This window comes from Diadema antillarum, unplaced genomic scaffold (genome assembly GCF_040938485.1).
Source record: "Diadema antillarum isolate AM-2024a unplaced genomic scaffold, OU_Dant_1.0 seq00001384_RagTag, whole genome shotgun sequence".
Classification (NCBI taxonomy): domain Eukaryota; kingdom Metazoa; phylum Echinodermata; class Echinoidea; order Diadematoida; family Diadematidae; genus Diadema; species Diadema antillarum.
The window spans coordinates 529,841-549,266 of NW_027272140.1; the positions used below are offsets into that span (position 1 = coordinate 529,841).

General features: G+C 38.2%; 1 protein-coding gene across 1 annotated transcript in view; it reads left to right on the plus strand.

Moving 5' to 3' along the window:
* The window catches only part of LOC139708900 (high-affinity choline transporter 1-like), a 98,754-nt gene that overhangs the window by 75,949 nt on the left and 3,379 nt on the right, over positions 1–19,426 (plus strand). The window contains exons 4-8 of the mRNA XM_071620863.1: positions 8,743–8,856; positions 12,442–12,597; positions 14,297–14,445; positions 16,769–16,894; positions 17,583–17,736. Of these exons, the coding sequence (XP_071476964.1) occupies positions 8,743–8,856; positions 12,442–12,597; positions 14,297–14,445; positions 16,769–16,894; positions 17,583–17,736 (699 nt within the window). The remainder of the gene's footprint in view (positions 1–8,742; positions 8,857–12,441; positions 12,598–14,296; positions 14,446–16,768; positions 16,895–17,582; positions 17,737–19,426) is intronic.

Consider the following 19,426-nt stretch of genomic DNA (forward strand, 5'->3'; position numbering starts at 1 on the left):
CACTTGCTAAAATGACACAACACTTTACTGGCGGTGACTAGAATTATGACTAGGTCTCATACTGCGAAAGTCGGCAAATGAACAAATGCAAGGCGCCTGCCTCTTGGCCTTCTGTACAGTTGGGCTGTTTCCATAAACATGCTGTTGTCACTGTCGATTGTTTGGACAACTCCATCCAATTTCTGACATGCAGACTCATCTACCAATAATCTTCTCACGAGTTGTCGCTGCTTGCCGAAATCCATTTCCCCGTTTGAGGGGGCATGCCCTTCTGAATGCAAGTGTGTGATTAAGGAGCATCAAATGCCCAGCGTCATGTTTGCCCTTCTACTTTGTCACCCGGCATGAGTCGTTACCGCGGCGAAAGGTAAACTCCAGTGTGATCAGTGATATTGCATATATATGTAGTTTGCTTCTCCGTTTTTTGATGAAGCAAACTAGATCATTTTTTTTCTTTTTCCTTTTTTTAAAAACATTTTGAATGTGCAACTATTAATCATGTGAGAAACCTCTGAGATTGCTTTTTTTCCTCATGAGCAGGGGGGAAATATACTTTAGTATAAGTTCTAAAGACAAATTCTAAGTGATTTTTTTTGTGTGTAAAAAGGTCATTTTTGCCCATTACAACTCTCCTAAAAAAAAGACCCAGCACTGCCTGAAAATCCCACAAATCATTTTCCAGCAGACCAGTGAAGTTTAGAAATTAACTTTGCATGAACTTCACCTATTTGGTATGTAAACTTAACAGTGTTTTGTTTATACCAGTTACATATATACTGTTATGTATAATCTCTTCAGGGCTTGACAGCCTATGGCTACGTGTATTGAGTTGCTAGAATATGATATGATCATCGGATGCATACTAATGATTTTGAGCATATTAGAACTAAAGATGTTTTCCAGCTGCTGAGTGACTGTCGGATGATGATTTTAGGACCTGAATTTCACTTTTTGTATCTGAAATTTCATTATAAGCGTGTTTGTTATAATGGGAGTGCACTGTTGAAAAACAAACTTCCCCAGTTAAAGAGGGAGCAGTTTTCTTTTTTTAGTCATGTGGACAGTGGATGTGGTCAGGAGATTGTCCAGACACTGAACAGAATGACGCTTTTCCAGCATATATATATGACAGCACTATAAAGATCAGCTGGTGGGCGGATAGGTACACTCCACTTGACTTCACTTCCTGTCGTCATATTGCCCCACCCCCCCCCCCCCCCCCCCCCTTCACCACCACCCACCTCTCCTAGGCTGAAGTGGTGGCAGAATCAGGATACTGCAGCAGGAGCAATCTCATCCTTTTAGCCTCCCATTCATCGCACGGGACACAACTGCATCGATTCTGGTGCCGAGGAAATCAATACAAGCAGCCTGTGATTATCTGCACGCACAACCATGAAAACTGTCATAAACTGGGAGGTGGGGGGGGGGGGGGGAATAGGAGGGCTAAGCTGATGGAGGTGAATGGTCCAAAGCAAAGGAATGCAAAAGTAGCAGGTGAAGTAAATAAAATTGTGATATGAGCAGGTTAGACAAGGTAGACAAAGAGGGTTTGGATAAATAAATCATCAGTTCGCAAACATTGTAAAATTAGGAAATAGAAGGAAAATGAGCAGAGTATAGAAGGATTGTTCTAATGTTTGTAAATCAGGAGACAAATTTTGGGGGAAGTTTGCAGAGATATACAGTGTAGCAGCTGTAAGGGTAGAAATTCTTCACAGTTGTTGTGATGTAGGAAGAAAAAATGGGAGATTTTAGATTTCTATGAATAGAAATATATTTGAGAAACATAATGACATGGAGCTAAGTAGCATAATATGTTCATATGTCACATTGCAGCGCAATATAGTAAAGTGTCGACAGGCAGGTTTTTAAATGACACAGAATTAAAAAACAAAACAAGAGATGAATAATACATGACATATAGGAGGCTTTACTGTCATCCTGATATTTCTCAGTAGACATCAGTGATGAAGTCATTGTCTGTAGGTAAGCATTTTGTTTTCTTAGCCTATGTCCTTATTTAGCATATTTATGCTATAATTCAATGGGAAACTCATTGACTTGAAAGGTCAGACTGCATAGGATGTGTAAACTAGCATTCAGCTTTCTGCCTCAGCTGCCCGCCTGTACTCCAAATACCAAACATTTTCCACGCTCGGGTAGTCAAATCATAGTGTAGGCGCAATTACGCTGTAATGGAGTGGGCAGACTCCTTATCCATCATTCATGAGTCGTGATGATTAGACTCTCACCGGCTGGTGACGCCGCTATGCCAGTGCAGTCTGCGCGACGTGCGTGACACGTTTCCGTGGTAACGGGAAGAAGTCAAATATCGGTGGTAGTTAGGGATGGGGGAAAGTTTAAAAACTGTGGGTGATTTGTCAGAAAATGAATTACTCGTTGATTGGGCATCAGTGAATTGAACAGATTTGATATTGTTATTTAAGTGATGACATTGGCTTATGTTTGCACATATTGCAAATGAAATTGCAAATTTTAGACAAAATTTTGACTAATTAAAGAATAAATCAGAAAGAAGACTCCATACAAAAGATTGAAAAGCATCATTGCCTGCTCACCTTTGTCCTATTCTATGTGATAAGCCCATTCTCAACATTTTTTGAATTAATATTCTAATTACCTCTAACTAATAGTCTCCCTTTCACCTTTGCTTACTTGCATAGTATCTGGGTGTGCAGATTTTCCCAATTTAACCAGAGTACCCAATTGTTCAAACGGGATTAAAAGGTTAATATATTCATGGGAAGGGTGTGATCAAATCCCACCCATTTAGCAGGATATACCCCATGAACTGTTATCAAATTTTAGGAGACTACTATGTCTTAAGTATCTGTACTCTTGTCTTCTTAATTATATTGTAATTCAAAATCCATATTCAATTTTTTCATTCCACTATTATGTTGTTTATTCATGTCTTCCTATGAAAAAGTCTCTTTCTGAACGGACTCTATTTATGGAATCTGTCTGTCGTCCCATGTGAATTTCTGGCACCCATCGTGTGTTCGAATTGTGCTAGACTGCATCAATTTGATCAGACGCAACGACTGGAACAATTGGAAATCATCGGGAAAATTGAGTGTCGGTGAAATCTGCAGCGAAGCGGGAAAGGACATTTCTCTCCGCCGTCATCCTTTGGCAGCAGATGCAGTCGTGGCTTCCAATATTGATGCGGAGAGTTTTTTTGGTATACAAGTGTCCTATTTTGGCAGGATGGGGGGGGGGGGGAAGGGAGGGAGGATAGTCGGGAGGAGAGGAGCAAATTACTGCGCTATGAATGGAGTGATTCCACTCTTATAGTTGCTGCAAATGCATTTTACATGAACCACCGTCGTACAAGAAACACTGACATATAAGTCTGCTTCTCACTGCCTGGAAGTGAGATATTCTCATGTAGTGGTGTTCCATACCTTCCATGGCACATAGAGATTGACCAGGAACATTGCATTCATGACAGTCATTTAAACATTTTGTTGGGGGGCCATATTTCCCTCACCATTTGTGCAGTCTGATTTAAAAGCAAGCTGAATCTGCAATATGCCAGAGTGAAGAGTATACAGTGTGTACAGATCTGGGTGGCTGACAACTGCAATAAATTGCAGCCCCATGCAAATGGCGGGTAGCCCAGGTGCAGGTAGAAGAGATCCATAAGACAAGTTTATGTGCCACTGTAACCTTCTCATCATGTGCCCTTTAAAATGAGTGCAGATGATTGCTCTACCTTGCGTGTGCTGAAAATTACCCATAAATCATCACACTCAGTATTCCACGTGAGTGAGCATGATTTTGAAATGCAATGCCGTGCCTTTGTGCACATTCATTTTCAACTGATGCAGCCAGTTTGAATGAAGCCACAACTTATTGGAATTTCAAAAATCTGTCATTTAAATTGACTTCATAAGCCGAACTTACATGTAGAGAGTTGTAAATCAGCCTTATGCAATCTGTATTACTTATTGAGGTCAATATCTTAAATTTATGCTCTTACACCTTGTTTTATGATGGAAAGATTGCTATATACTTAAAACTGTCTACAATGAATTGTCACAATGATTTAGTCTGTCTTGACAGGTTTTAGAAACTGCTTATCATGCAGTAGTTTCATGAGCTATGGATGACAGTTTTATCTAAACCAAGTTTTGACTCACAGGCTTTCAATTTTAAACATCTCCAGGAATTCAGAGGATGTTCAAGTATGCTTTTTTTTTCTTTTTTTTTTTTTTTTTATTTGCAACAACAATCCCTCTAGTCATGACAGATATTTTGTGATTTGTGAGAAATTTCATCAGGACAGTAGCTATTGTCAGAGACACCAACACTTCTTCATGACCATGTGTCATTATTTGCATCATGTGAGATGGGGCTGCATAATATTTGCTCTCACATTTGATTCCGATTTGCATTCTTTCTTATAATTAGTTTTTGACCCCATTATGACTAGAGATATACTAAGTACCTTGCCAGTGACCTGGTTTTTTTTTTTCTTAAAGGGGGCATAGTCCTGGTAGTGTAGAGGGCGCTGTTGATGATTCTGCCGATCACCGTAAGCATTGATACGAAGATTACCGAAGTTGAGCTGTCATCAAGAGTAAAGTGCGTAGCTGTTGCTAAGTAACGTTGCCTTCGTTGTCTTCTCTGCGCATCGCGCAGTCTGTAGTAATGCCAGGGTGCGTGCATATGTGCTTGTTATTATGACATCACAACAGAAGTTTGCTAAAGCTGTCTTCCCCCTCAGCCGAATCATGAGCCGAACTGTGATCCGACCACTGACTACAGTGAATCGGACTTCTTCGGACTCGGGGAAGTGGGCCAAAACGTAAGCGCTAAAGAGGAGTCGATTGCGTAGGTCTCTATAGGAAACTTGCGCCGTGCGCCCGCGTACGCTTTTGACTAAAACACCGGGACCATGCACCTTTAAATTCACCAAAGGTGATATGTTATGTCTTTGACTAATAGGTGAGGTATTGTTGTGTTGTTGTTGTTTTTTTGTTTATTTAAACTTTTATTTTCGACAGTGATGCACATTTGCAGAAGCATGCGATCTGGTAAAAGTGTGCATTACACGATGCTTATCAAGTTCAGGTATTGTGCAGCCAAATTTCAGTTGCATTGGTGTTCTAGAGTCATGTAAGGTGCATTCACGTTAACATTGAAATACAGGAGTAACTCGCATAGTATTTTGTAATGTGAATGCAAAGATATGGTGAAATATACCACAAAATACTGTGGTATTTAGGGTGTTAACTCAAACTTCAAACAAAATAGGCATGCAAGATTTGAGTGTGAATTATGTCAGGAAATACCACCGACCCTACAGCAGTGTGTTTCTCACATGACCCGACATACTTTGTGTCTTTTGCGAATGCGCAATGCTTAGTACCAGATATAAATGAGAACGGTACCAAGTGAATTACCGCAGTATCTATTACAGTAGAATTTTGCCGATGAAAACTTGGACTTCGTGGCATGGCATTCCAGAAACAAAATGAAAAAGTTTAATGCCAGCAATATCACCATAACATGACCCAACTGATTCTGCTGTGATTACAGGATATATCAGATATGTTTCATGTTATGTTCACGACATTCACACTTGATACCATTTCCAATCTTTTGCCACACTTTCCTCATACTGTCATTTTATATCTTCCTTTTTCAATTCCGTGCTGTCATTCTCCATTTGTAAATCTCTCCCCGGGGTACCATTTTCCCATTAGATTTGTCACTTATATAAAGACACATAACAAGTACATGTATACTGTATACTCGCCATACATAGCAAATCTAATTTTTGGCAAATTGGGACTTCCCAACAATTTCACGAGTGCTTTAATGTGCGATTATGGAGTACAATACTGAACAGAGAAGTGTACGCTTGCACATCACATTCATGTAGGGATCAGAGTTAATGTTTTTGTATGTATTTAAATTTGCAAATGGCACTTGACTTGTGAAATTCGCAAAAATGAAACCTCACGAAACATTCAGCGTATACAGTACTTCTTGCAAAATTGTAGTTTCTGTTCCTTTCATCTACACTTGTTACAAAGGAGACATCATGGTAACTGCAGTACCATATACAGGGCTCAACACTATAACGGTGGCCCGGTGGCCACGGGCCACCAAAATTACACGTCGGGCCACCAAAATTTCAGAAATTAAGAATTTGGTGACCTGATCGGGCCACCAAAAAAGGTCGGATGTTTGCCTTTGGGCCACCAAAAATAAAAGTTAGTGTGGAGCCCTGCCATATAGAAAGTGATTTCAGACCAAACTGATTCCTAGACATTGAAATGGATTGAAAATAGGAATATTGTATGAAATGGATTGAAAATAGGAATTGAATCATAACAGTATCAATTATGCTTCTGCCATACCATGCAATTTTTGTTCAAGGATTCAAAATATCTGTCTTTATCATATCACTGGTTAGCTGTGCCGTGGCAAGTCCATGTCAAATTGGAGTCAGTTTCTGTTAAAATGTACTTTGATCATCATAACCACGGTACGCACGTGCTGTCTGGCATTTTGCCATCACTCTTTCATCTATATGTAATCATCTTTCGGTTTTCCTGTTGTTGTTTATTTGGGTCAACCACCGATCAGTGCCAATAACAGGCTCAGATGCATTGTTTATTCAGGAACATTGTGTTCTTTCATATTCTCTGAAAGTGTGTCAGATCCAGTTTTGTTGTTCTTGTGTGTTTTTTGACAAAGAAAAGCGTTTTACTAAAGTGAAACAAATTTCAATTGACAGGATGCTATTGTGATATCTGTAGCTTCCTTTAGACATGCAAACTTCTGCCATGAGAGTTCTTAACATTTATTTTAGTATATCAACCTGTAATCTCAATCAGAAGCCATTCCATTACGTGCATGTGAAATATTTAAAGATATATATATAGGCTATTATATAGACCGTATGTGCGATATTGCCACTACATGTATAATGTGTTGTGAATAGGGATTTTGTAAGACAATGTCCCAAGTGGTTGAATTCACTATTGATAACCACATTGGTGGGATGAGCAATAAGTATCAATTTTTGAGAGTAAAACTCATGAACTTGTCAATAACATGCTATCATGTCAGATTTGTTTCCCTTCAAAATGGCTCTCTTTCATGTAAAAGGGAAAAGAATGTAGATACATGACTATACTAGTCTGCAATGTGAAATACGGTTGTATGATTCTTTTAACCCATTGAGGGCGGGTTGATTTTGCTACAACACGCATTTCCAATGGACACCTGCCCGAGTATAGTCAGGACTCATTTTCAAGGGGTTAACACGTATTCCCTATGAAATGCAAAGGTCCTCCAAATTGTTCCACGTGATCTGCATAATTTTCTGAAAACCTCTGTCAGAGCAATCAGCAAATTCTTGCTGCTGCGTTCACAGAGAATCAGGTATTTTGCAAAATGTTCATCATAATCCTGACATCTTCAGAGAGTGACATAGTGTCAGTATATTCTTTATTTTTAAAACTTTATTTCATATTCAAGACACATCCTCATATCAAAATCCTTTGTTGCACTTCAGACATGCCATTCTTAAACCTGTTCTCTGTCTTAAAATGCCTAAGCTGCTTCACGCACTTGAGATGAGGAAGGGAAGTCACAGAGCTTTAATTTCATTGCGAGTCGCAACCCTATCCCTGAATTTTATCAAAAATCTGTCCATTTTTCCAGTTTTCAAGTTGGAGCGGACAGGGCATTAACCTGATTTACATCCCTTGAGCATCTCCGTCTTCCCCCCCCCCAAAAAAAAAAAAAAGAAAGAAAGAAAGAATGACTCTTTGAGATAATGTAATAGAGCACGGAACAGCACTCAGTACACAGTCAAAATGACACCACTGGTGGCATTACTAATATCATTTGCATCGTGCAGAGTATCTATTTGGGGCTGAGCATGTGGGCGAGTTCTTGGATCTTATACCAGTTGCTCCCGGAGACATTCTGCTTTCTATCTCCCTAGCTTGTGCCATATCTTTCCAAGGACAATTTTTGCTCTGCAAATGGTATCGTCAGAATTAGGTCTGGAGTATCTCAGCCCATCAAAATTACAGAAATACCATAAGAAGTGGAGTGCAGAGAGGATGCTATTGAGTCATGCTTTCTCAGAACTTCAACCTTGTCTTTTAAAGTGCATTGATATTCTCCATGGTAATAAAAAGCACTCTATAAGCATTATATGCTTTAATATCAAAAAGAATAATCCATAAGTTCATAGAAAAAATTTGGCGGTTGTACCTCATTGAAATAAAAATCATATGTAAGTTGTGGTGATCAATGTAATTCAACTTTCTGTTCTAATAGAGGCATTGTGAATATATATATATATATTTATGTATATATATGTATATATATATATATATATATATATATATATATATATATATATATGTATGTATATATATATATGTATTTATTTCAAACCTCTGTTGACATGTAAAATGTAACGAACATGAAGGCTGTACATGACTTTTCATATCCTTAATGTCATTACTGATTTTAATTGTCCAAGTGTTCATGTTTTTGAGTCGAGAAAGGATCAGTTGGCAGTCAACTTCAGCCCAAAGTTTCTTTCCTTTTCGTGCACGGCCATCACACATGGAAATTTTCTCTCACTCCACAGGACGTTGGCACTGGAAGTTGTTGCTAAACAGCTGTCTTTGTAATAGATGACAAATACATAGTATGTATATTTCTGCTTTGTTTCAGCCACGTGGGTGGGAGGCGGCTACATCAACGGTACAGCTGAATATATCTATACATCCGGTTACGGGTTGCTGTGGACACAAGCACCATGGGGTTATGCAGCCAGTTTAGTCTTAGGTAGGTGCCTCATCAGCCTATATTTGTGTTGTGCAGCTTCCTGTAAACATACCATGCAGTATGTATAAAGAATATTCTCCCCTTGTGGGAACATTTGAAGACAAAAAAAAGAAAGAAAGATACATTACCACATATCATATACACATACAGTAATTTGACCCTGCGTCATAAAGTCACCAAAAAGTTGCCAGACATGGATTTTTAGTTAAGGGTGATTTCTGACAGAGCAGACTCTAAACTCTAAAATGTCATATAATTTAATGCAAACGGACTTTCCAAACCCATCCAGAAAATGGAAAGAAAGTACCCATACTGGAAAAGTGTGTGCTGCGAAAAGAGATTTTGAAGTTTAGGGTCTAGTCAAGTGTGTTATTTCACCCAGCTGTGCTCTCTGCAATGAATGGAACAGAGAGCAGGATATAAAACTCCATGGCAACCACTATGAACAGATTATTTAATATCTAAACTGAAAGTTTGCACATCAAAGTACGTTCCATTTATGACCATTTTTAACTTCCAACGCAATAGCATCATTCTTTCAAAAGATATGAGTGGAAAGTGAAAAGTGTTTGAAAGGTTTTTAGTGCTCCGAACCCATAAATCTGAGAAAATCTACGTCAGGCTGAAACAAAGTTTTCGAGAAAAAACTGCAAAAAAAAGGCAATTTCCCATTTGTTTTATGATCCAAAACTTTAGAGATATGAAAAAAAGAAAAGAATTGTTCTTTCAAAAACATGAACAACTAAAACTGACTAGGTTTTCTCTTTTCACCTGTTTTGAGTCCTCACAGAAACTCTCGTCATGCAAGTTTCTTTTGGTTTTGTGACGCATGGTCGCATATTGCCATGTATTACTTTACTGCAATATGTGCTGTTCACGACTTTGTGAATGAAAACATCACAGAGCATTTGCAATGAGTACCAAAGACCAAATACAAATGTGGATCGAATGAAAGCAGCAATATTAGCAGAACACAACTGTGAAAGTTTGAGGAAAATCAAGCAATCAATTCAAAAGTTATGAATTTTTTAAAGTTTCGGTGCTGTCATTGCTGGATAAGGAGACTACTTCACTTCATGATATTAATTATGGATGACAATATGAGAAAATGTACAGAAAATTCAACATATTTTTGCTTTTCTAGCATAATGAAAGAGCACTTGACTTACTGAGTTACAGCTTTCAGAAAGCAGAGGGAATGATTTTACCCTTATCAGTTACAAGTTGATGAAATGTGTACTTTTCTGAAAAATATGATTCTGTAGAATTCTCCTAATATTTTCTTTATATTACCGTCCAAAATGATGTCATGAACTGTAGTGGTCTTCTTATCCAGTTGTGATGGCACCAAAACTTTAAAGATTCATAACTTTTTAATCGATTGTCCAGTTTCCCTAAAAACTATCTCTGATGTGTTCTACTAGTATCTAGGTGCTTTCACTCAATCAACATTAATATTTGGGCTTTGGTTTCTTTAAATTCTGTAACTCTCTTAGATCCGATCAAGATGAAATTTCTACCAAGCTCTTTGTTTTTTGTTTTTTGAATTCTTTTCCTTTAAATCTATAACTCTTTAGATCCAATTGTCTGTTTCTTTAATTCTTTTTTTTTAATTCTCTTTAATTCCTATAATTTACTTAATTCTTATCCTTTCATTACGTAGATCTGATCATGACAAAATGTCTACCAAGTTGTTTGTTGATTTAACAGTTCAATTCTGTTCTTTTGGTTTTATAACTCTTTTAGATCCAATCATCTATTTCTTTAATTCTGTTTAATCTTTTTTTAATTCTCTTTAATTTCTATCAATATTTCTTTAAATCTTTTCCATGAATTCTATAAATCTCTTTGATACGACCGTGATGAAATTTATACCAAGCTGTTTGTTTATTTCACTGTATTTATTGAATTCAACTTGAACTTGAGGAGGTGAGGAGAGAAATTCAACCAAATGATGTTGATGATGGTAATGGAGATAACAATAAGAGTGAGTCAGATGATAATCATGCTGATGTCGTCCTGGCCGAGCCTTTCATCATCCTGGCAGACATATTTCAAGATCTTGAAACGCATCAGGCAAATTGCTCAGAATTGGTTAATCCCCCTGAGAGGAATCCTGTGAAATATGGGTTGTTGGGGTAATTTTCCACTCAATCTGCCATTCTCCCAGTCTACTGTCATCCCAGGCGAATGCCCAGGGGACTCGTGGAAGCGCTGTGACACTCATCTGGCTAGCTCTGTCTTTCGTGTATATATTCAAATGTCTTGGCAGTGACAGGTGTTTGGGTGAACACATTAGCGCCCACGTCCAAGATATATAAATATTGGCTGATTCTGGCAGAGTTCTGTGATATCAAGTCTTAGAAGTTGAAAAGGGCAGGCATTGATTAGCATCTTGAAAAATCATAACAAATTCCAAGGGTATTATGACTCCATCAAAGAGTGATAAGAGGGATTGATGTGTAAGAGAGAAGGGAAGATGCTTCTCAAGGGTGTCACTAATGGCAATTTCCTAGAATATTCACATATCTCCCCCCCCCCCCCATCTTGTGCAGAGTTGATGGGTTTTTGTTGCTGTTGTTGCTTTGTTTTTGTTTTCGTGGGTTGTTTTTGTGGATTGTTTGTCAGTGTTTCTATTTCAAGGCACACTATATTTGATTTTGGTGCAGACAAGGAAGATAGAGAAGAAAAGAAATGTTACCCTCAGACAGAAATATCATGCAGCCGCAATGTGACTTACTGCCGTTCTTCCTTCTCTTTTAACAATGCAATGCTGGAGTGATATAATCTATGCAGATTTCAAAACATGACCAAGGAGGCTACATTTGATGACTTTGGTCGGGTTAGGACCCCAAAAGAGTCATTGTAACCACATGACTGGGAAGCTGCTTGCTTGCTTGCATACCAATCCTCGCTCCCTTTGTGCTGTTCCGTCACTAGTCTGACAAACCCCCCCCCCCCCAAAAAAAAAAAAAAAGTCATGCTCACAGTATAATACTGCTGAAGATGATAAATCAAGGATCTTTTGTGATTGCATAAATCGAGGATCTTTTGTGATTGCATTTTCGAGATATATTCTAAGTCATACCGTAAAACGAGGAATGCCCACGTGCATTTTCATTTCGCGGATTTCGCGAGAGCCAAGATTCGCGAAATTAAAATGCACATGAAAGTTCTTGTCTACATTACATGCATTGAATGCCAGTGGCAATTCGCGCAAATTTTGTGCCACGAAAAAGGTTATTGGCTCCAATATGCGAAAATTTCATGCTGCGAATATATTATATCATGTTTTACAGTACATTGTATTTTGTGCTGTCATTAAAGGAGAGGATACTTCTCAAGCAGCATTACTATCATATAACCAAGATGGCTGTTTTGAGGACCTCCCACCAACCCACCGTACGCCAGGATTATTCTGTTCATATCATTATACTTGTCATAGTTCTGTGGTTATGGTTGGACATTGGTGTGCATACAAGTTTCTGTGTTGTCACCAATTGTGTTCAAGTCAAGCATCTCTTTTGATTAAAAATACCCTTAAAGGTCCTCATTGAATCTCACTCTCTCTATCTCTGTGTTCAGGTGGTCTTCTTTTCGCCAAGCAGATGCGTTCCCAGGGCTACGTGACGATGCTGGACCCCTTCCAGCTGAAGTACGGCTCTCGGATGGGAGGACTCCTGTTCCTGCCTGCCCTCATGGGGGAGCTCTTCTGGTCTGCCGCCATCCTCTCGTCGCTCGGTGAGTTAGAGATCGTAATTTCCATCTGCCAAGTCAATTATTCATACAGTGATGAGCTTATCAGAAGATATGTGCCCATATCACAACTACATTACTTCTTGTCTATGGTGCCTCTCGCCTAATGCAATGCACATTTTGTCTTTTACGATTGTGAGGATGATGATGCGAAGTCATTTTACATCCGAAAATTGGATGTTCGGCTGTGATTGCTCTCTGAGCAGCTAATGGCAGATTGGTTTCATCGTCTGTTCGTCATAGGATTCAGCATCGTTGTATTCCCAGACATTTGTGGAATTACACAAGAAGGAAAAAAAAAATACAATAGCAGTAAATCCTGAACAAAGCTAGATTTACAGCACCAGGATGGTTTGGACGTGAAATCGATTAGGTATAATCACATTTGTCATGCCTGTGATCTCTCCAGGCAGTTATGTAAATTAAGCCAGAATTGGGCCGTAGTAGTACCTTACCATGCAAATTCCGTTTCCACCCATTAGCGTTCTGTTTCATCAGACTCTCCTTCTCCGGAATACATGTTCCCAATAAACATTGATCATTCTTTTGTTAACCTGCCATCTTCCTTGGGTATGGAGTCTGCCCACCGATCGAGGTTGTTTTGCTGAGAATGTTCCAGGTTTATAGCACACCTGACACCCCCAGCACATTCGTACCGAGTCACCAGATCACCTCTAAATGGTGGCGTGATCACATGACTGGCTTTGAGAGTGGATACCATATCACACGACATTCTCATCTAGCCATTAGCAAAAGAACTGCTACGTCCATATTACATTCCACTCATTGAGTCCTCAAGGATAAATTTGCGGCAAAAATCATCTTGTTCATCAAATTGGCACCCCAGAGTATCATTGCATACAACATTTTATACTGGATGGAAATAAGATCTAGTTGAGTAACTGTATTGAATGTACAAAAAAATAAAAAGAAATTTACATGTGTTTGCCAATTTCAATAGGCAACATGAACTTTAACTGTTAATGTGTTACCTATTTGAGAATCATTTCTAAATTTAGCAATTAAGTGGCTTTGGAAATTCTAAAAGTAAACAGGCAAATATAAGTTATATACATAGGAACAGTAGAAGGCTGAAATGATTTTTTTTAAATTCTACTTCATGAAACACTACCAATGAAAAGTAGAATTTAAGATAAACATATTGAGCACCAAATGAAGGAAATATGGTCGTGGATTTAATGAATTAAAGGAAAGAACTTGCCAGTGTGTTACCAGAAATAGTTAGTGATCATTGTAAGCTACATCTTTGAGCCTCAGTATCATGAAAATTAGGCTTTGCTATTCATGTATGATACCAGCTGTTAGTGGGAGCACTTCCCTTTTACATTTTGTCTTTGAGTGTACTCTTATATTTTGAATTTTTCTTTTCCCCGATTCATTTTTGTTCTGCCAACATGTCTTTATTACACATTGATTTCATGTTCAGCAAAGCTTGCTTTTAAAGTAGTATTCATGATTGACCTCGGCATAGTTTCAGGTATTGCATTTATCTTTTTACCTTCCTATTATGGTGGAGGTCTCCTCCAAAATGAAGCATCTATTAAAGAGTGTAGGGGATTGTATGGTACTCAAAGATTAAAGTTTTGTATATGTGTGAAGATTTAAGGTATATTTGGAGTTGAAGTCTAACTTGATTCATTCTCAATTTTTTACTCCATTACAGGTGCAACAATAAGTGTCATACTGGAGCTGAACATAGAAATATCCGTCATCATCTCTGCCTGCATCGCTGCATTCTACACATTCTTTGGGGGTCTCTACTCTGTAGCTTACACAGATGTTATACAGCTCATTTGCATATTTTTTGGCCTGGTAAGAACTGCCGAGAGGGTGGACAGTTTTGTGAGGTCACTGCATTTGTTTTTGTTTTTCTTTCGCCATTTTGCTTTTGCCCCTTGTATCTCTTAAATAGAGGGGCCCGCCAACCGTGTCATGTAGAATTTGAAGATACAAAAGCTACTCTCTGTGCGGGGTTGAAGTATCAAGTTTGTTCACAGCTAACATATTCTGGAATGAGTTGTGCAATATTTCCAGTATTGTTGTTATGGTGACCAAAACAAAGGTCTTTGTGAAAATAGTGTGAAGTAAAGAATTACTAAAAATGTTATGAATTTTTATAAAATAAAAGATTCTTACTTTGCTCCCAGGCTTTATTTACTATACATTACATGAATATAATTGCAGGTTTATATTGGTAACAGTTGTCATAGCACTATCATCTCTCTCAGGTGATTGGCTATGGCCTTCCCATTGTCAACTAAAGTTGTGCACAGTATAAAAGGGGTCTGTAATAGTGAGTTTAATAGTCATATAGGAAACATCACCTGGGAAGCCAAGATTAGAGCTATAAAAGGGAAATGTAGGCCTACCCCAAACATTTGTATGCCTCCGCTATGAAGTGGTGCCGGAGGCATTATGTTTTCGGGTTGTCCATCCGTCCGTATTCGTTTACACGATAACTTGAGAAATATTAACTGGAATTTTACCAAACATGGTTCAAGTATAAAGTATGATGGGGCAATTACTTGATAAGAGTTTGGATGAAATCGGCCAAAGGCCAAAGGTCAAGGTCTAATCATGAAATTGTATCCGTTTACGCGATAACTCAAGACTGGATCAAGCAAATTTCACCAAACTTTGTCTGAGGATGATGTATGATGAGACAATTACATGACTAGTTTTTTAGTGAAATTGGACAGAGGTCAAAGATCAAGGTCAAATCCTAAAATTTATCTGTTTACGTGATAACTGAAAACTGGATGAAGCAGCTTTCACCAAACTTGGTCCAAGGATGATGTATGATGGGGCAATTAGTTGAGGAGATTTTAGTGACATTGGCAAGAGGTCAAAGGTCAAAAGGTCAAGGTCAAATGCTAAAAATGTTGCTCTTTCCCCCATATCTATGCAATGCCCAAAGGTATTTTATTGAAACTTAGTGTAGACATGTACTACTGTGTAAAGATTCTCCAGAGAGAGTTTCATGTCATAAGGTCAAAGGTCAAAAGGTCAAAAGGTCAAAGGTTAGGTGAAAATGTTGCAATTTCACTTTTCTCTCAAATGGTTCAATATATCTTCATGGAACTTGGTACATATGCATGTTCTGACTGGCAGGGATTATCTAGGGAATTTAGGGGTCATGGCTCAATAGTGAGGGGTCAAAGGTCAAGGTCAAATCCTCAGAATTTTACTGTTTCCCTCATATACTAGTATATGCAATGCTTGCATTATTAGTTTTAAAACTTAATATATACATGTATTACCTAATGGAGATTCTCTGGGAAATTTCCAGCCAGAAGGTCAAAGGTCAAAGGTTTAGGATCAAAGGTCAGGTTTAAATGACAAAAAAAAAATTATTTTGTATTGTAATTACACTCTTTCTTCATACCTTGAAAATTACTCAATGCATAAACTTATAACAAGGTCGGTCAGAAGTCAAGTAAAAATCCTCAAATCCCCAAATATATATACCTGCACTCTTAGACAATTATAGCAAACCCAGTTTGAGAAAAGAGAACATTCAAGACATTTCTGACAAACCTGTCTTATCAGTATTTTGCCAATTATGTGAAACTGTCATCACACATTGGGAAGACATTGTACTATACACCTATTGGGAGAATCATGCATTATGGCGGAGGCATCAGTTGCCATAGCGACATTTCTAGTTTTGTTTTGTTTTTTTCAATTTTCCCCAAATGATAGTAAGAACACATCAGTGAATTTTTAGAACAATTAGAAAATCTTTAAAAAACCCCTAAAAACATTAATTTCAAAGATTTGGTCAAATCCGTGTGCAGTCATTGCTGGATATTAAGACTACAGCCTTTTGTGATGTCACATTTGTAGAACAACATGAAGAAGATAATTCCAGTGTTTGTTTAGGTGTTGGTGTTTTTTTTTTTTAGAGAGAAGAGTTCACATTCCCTCAACTTGTTGCTGAGATATGTTAAGAGTAATATCATTCCCCCTGCCTTCTGAAGCAGGTAAATCCAATTTTCTCCCAAACTCCACTGAAAATGTGTTTACTACTATTTCCACATTCACTGAATCTGCCTATACCTCTCAGGATAGATTCTCCTTTGAAAAAAAAAAAATGAAAGATTGATTACTCTTCCTCTGTTTTCTCTTCATCCAGTGGCTCTGTATTCCTTTTGCAATGACCAATGACATAGTACTGCCGATAGCCAATACCTCCAGTGAGTGGATAGGGACTTGGGATGCCAAATATGCAGGAGTGTGGTTTGATTATGCACTATTACTGGTGAGTATAGACTTAACAGTTTTTCATGTACAAGCCTTTATTATTGCCACTAAAAATTGGTGTCAGGCCACCAAATCTATCTTTTGGCAGCCCAATCGGGCAACTAGAATTCAAAATGGATTGTTAGTTTTTGCTTTTCGGGCCACCAAAATTTCAGATTTGAAGATTTTAGTAGCCCAAACAGGCCACCAAAAAAAAAAGTTTATGTCGAACTCTGCCATAAGCCTCCATCATTCATTGTATTCTTGTAGATGATCTAATGGCCTGTTGAGAAGCATCGTAAGGACATTGGAGCCATGTGTCCACTTTTCCATCTTGCTGCTTTTACTTCCCCTTACTTCTCCAAAGCAAAGTGTATTTAAATCTTTTTTCCCTTATATGCATATTGTACCCATGATTTTCTAGCATTACACTTATATATCTTGCCTTCTCCTTAATTTTCATCACCTCTCCTAACAACCCAACATTGTGCATCACACTACATTGATCGTGCATCACACTACATTGATCATGATCTCAATGATGACTGGCAGGAGTCATAAATACTTTCTGTGTGTGTCTATGTAAGCATTTAGGATGCATGATACTGCTACCCCAATAGAGTGAGTGTCATTTCCACACGAATGCATGTACTTCACCTGACTTTTTAATCATGTGGTGGCGCTCTGCCACTGTCTCATACTCACAGATGTTTGGCGGTATACCCTGGCAAGTGTACTTCCAGCGCGTCCTTTCTTCCAAGAGCGCAGAGCGTGCCCAGGCTCTCTCCTACATTGCTGCCGTCGGCTGCCTGGTCATGGCGATCCCGCCCATCCTCATCGGAGCCATCGGCTACAGTGCTGGTAGGGATCCACAACATGCCCCGCCCACTGGTCCTTTCCCTCCAATGCTTCCACTGCTAAAAGCTGCACTTAAAGGGACTATGCAATGCAAATGCATGTTGACTTGTGTTGATTCATAATACAGTCTAACCTCTCCTATCCGGCCTTCCTTTATCCTCATCTCTCTATTATCCGGATGCGATCTCAGCATGATTTTTTTTTTTGTCAGTCTAATATTAATGGGGAAAAGGGGGATTTCAAACTCAAAATAAAATTCCTACACAAACTCGAATGAATTACATATGATTTTCAACGTAATGAACATACAGTCACATATAATTTTTCATCTAAATAACATGCATTCAGACATTCACTACCCCCAAATCACTGCAAGAACATGGACAGCAAAGTTTTCATTAAATCAGGGCACGCTACAGGAGATCGTTCTTAGACAGCTGCGTGTATTAAACATTGAATCTCCCATATCCGGCCAAATCCCTTATCCGGATTAGCACCAATCCTGTCATCTCTGGATAGGAGAGGTTAGACTGTACCTTGATCATCTCTTATGTGGCTAAAGGAATATCTAAACACCTGCCATATATATAATCATTTTTCTATTATACTTCGTAACTCCTTCAGGGATTACATTGACAAGAGAGAGAGACCCACTTACGCATGCACAGATTCCCCCAATTTCGTTGACGATGCGTTGCACGGAAGCACGGCTTCAGATGCCCGATATGCCTACAAAAAGCCCTCCAAACCAAGATTCCGTCTGAGTGACATCATCTGTCGATCACTGGTGAAGTGCAATGCCTTTTGTTAATCATGTTAGTAATGTGGAAACATGAAAGTTATGCTCAGTCTAGGGATGGTGCATTCTATCGTCTTTTGTTAATCATATTCATACTTTGCCAGTGATTGACAGATGATGTCACTGACAGAATCTTGGTTTGGAAGTTTGTTTTGTTTTGTTTTTTAATGGGTGTATCCAAGCAATCTCAAGAAAAATTGTACAAAAGTTATTGTAAAATGTATGGCACATATTTAGATATTCTTTTGGTAACATAAGCTGCTGTATTACAAGTCCATACAAGTCAACATTAATTTGCAGTGTATAGCCCCTTTAACTTCCTTCCATTGCACGTTTGTCTGTGAAAATTGCAATTTGACACTGTAGTTAAATTGACTGTAAAAAAAAGAAAAAAAAAAAGTGAAATGAGACAGGGATAGTGGTCAAGCTATCATCATAATCAAACCCAAAACAGTAGAGTTGTGGAATTTCTCAGTTTCACATAATTTCATTATACAATGATATCAATCACAAGAGCAAAGACGATGCTGCCATCATCTTACATCACCTCCCTTTGACATGTAAAAAAGAAAAAGAAAAAAAAAATCACCACTAAATATTCCTCGTTTTGATGGTTAATAAATAAGAATAAGAGATATCATTTGCAACAAGTTATTGCAGTCTAATGATAGCCTAGCAATACTAACTTTTAGTGGGAAAGGTTATGTAGTTCCTAAAAATGTCTAAAAGCAAGTTTGTAAGCTTTATTTGCATCAATGGGAAACTTGTGAGGGGAAATATTTCATCAACTCTTTTGATTTGTAAGTGTGTGCTTTTGACCAATACTGCAGTGGTGAAAATATGTGGAGCTTCAAAATTGAATCGCTTTCCTGTGATTTTGTCTTATCCGGATAT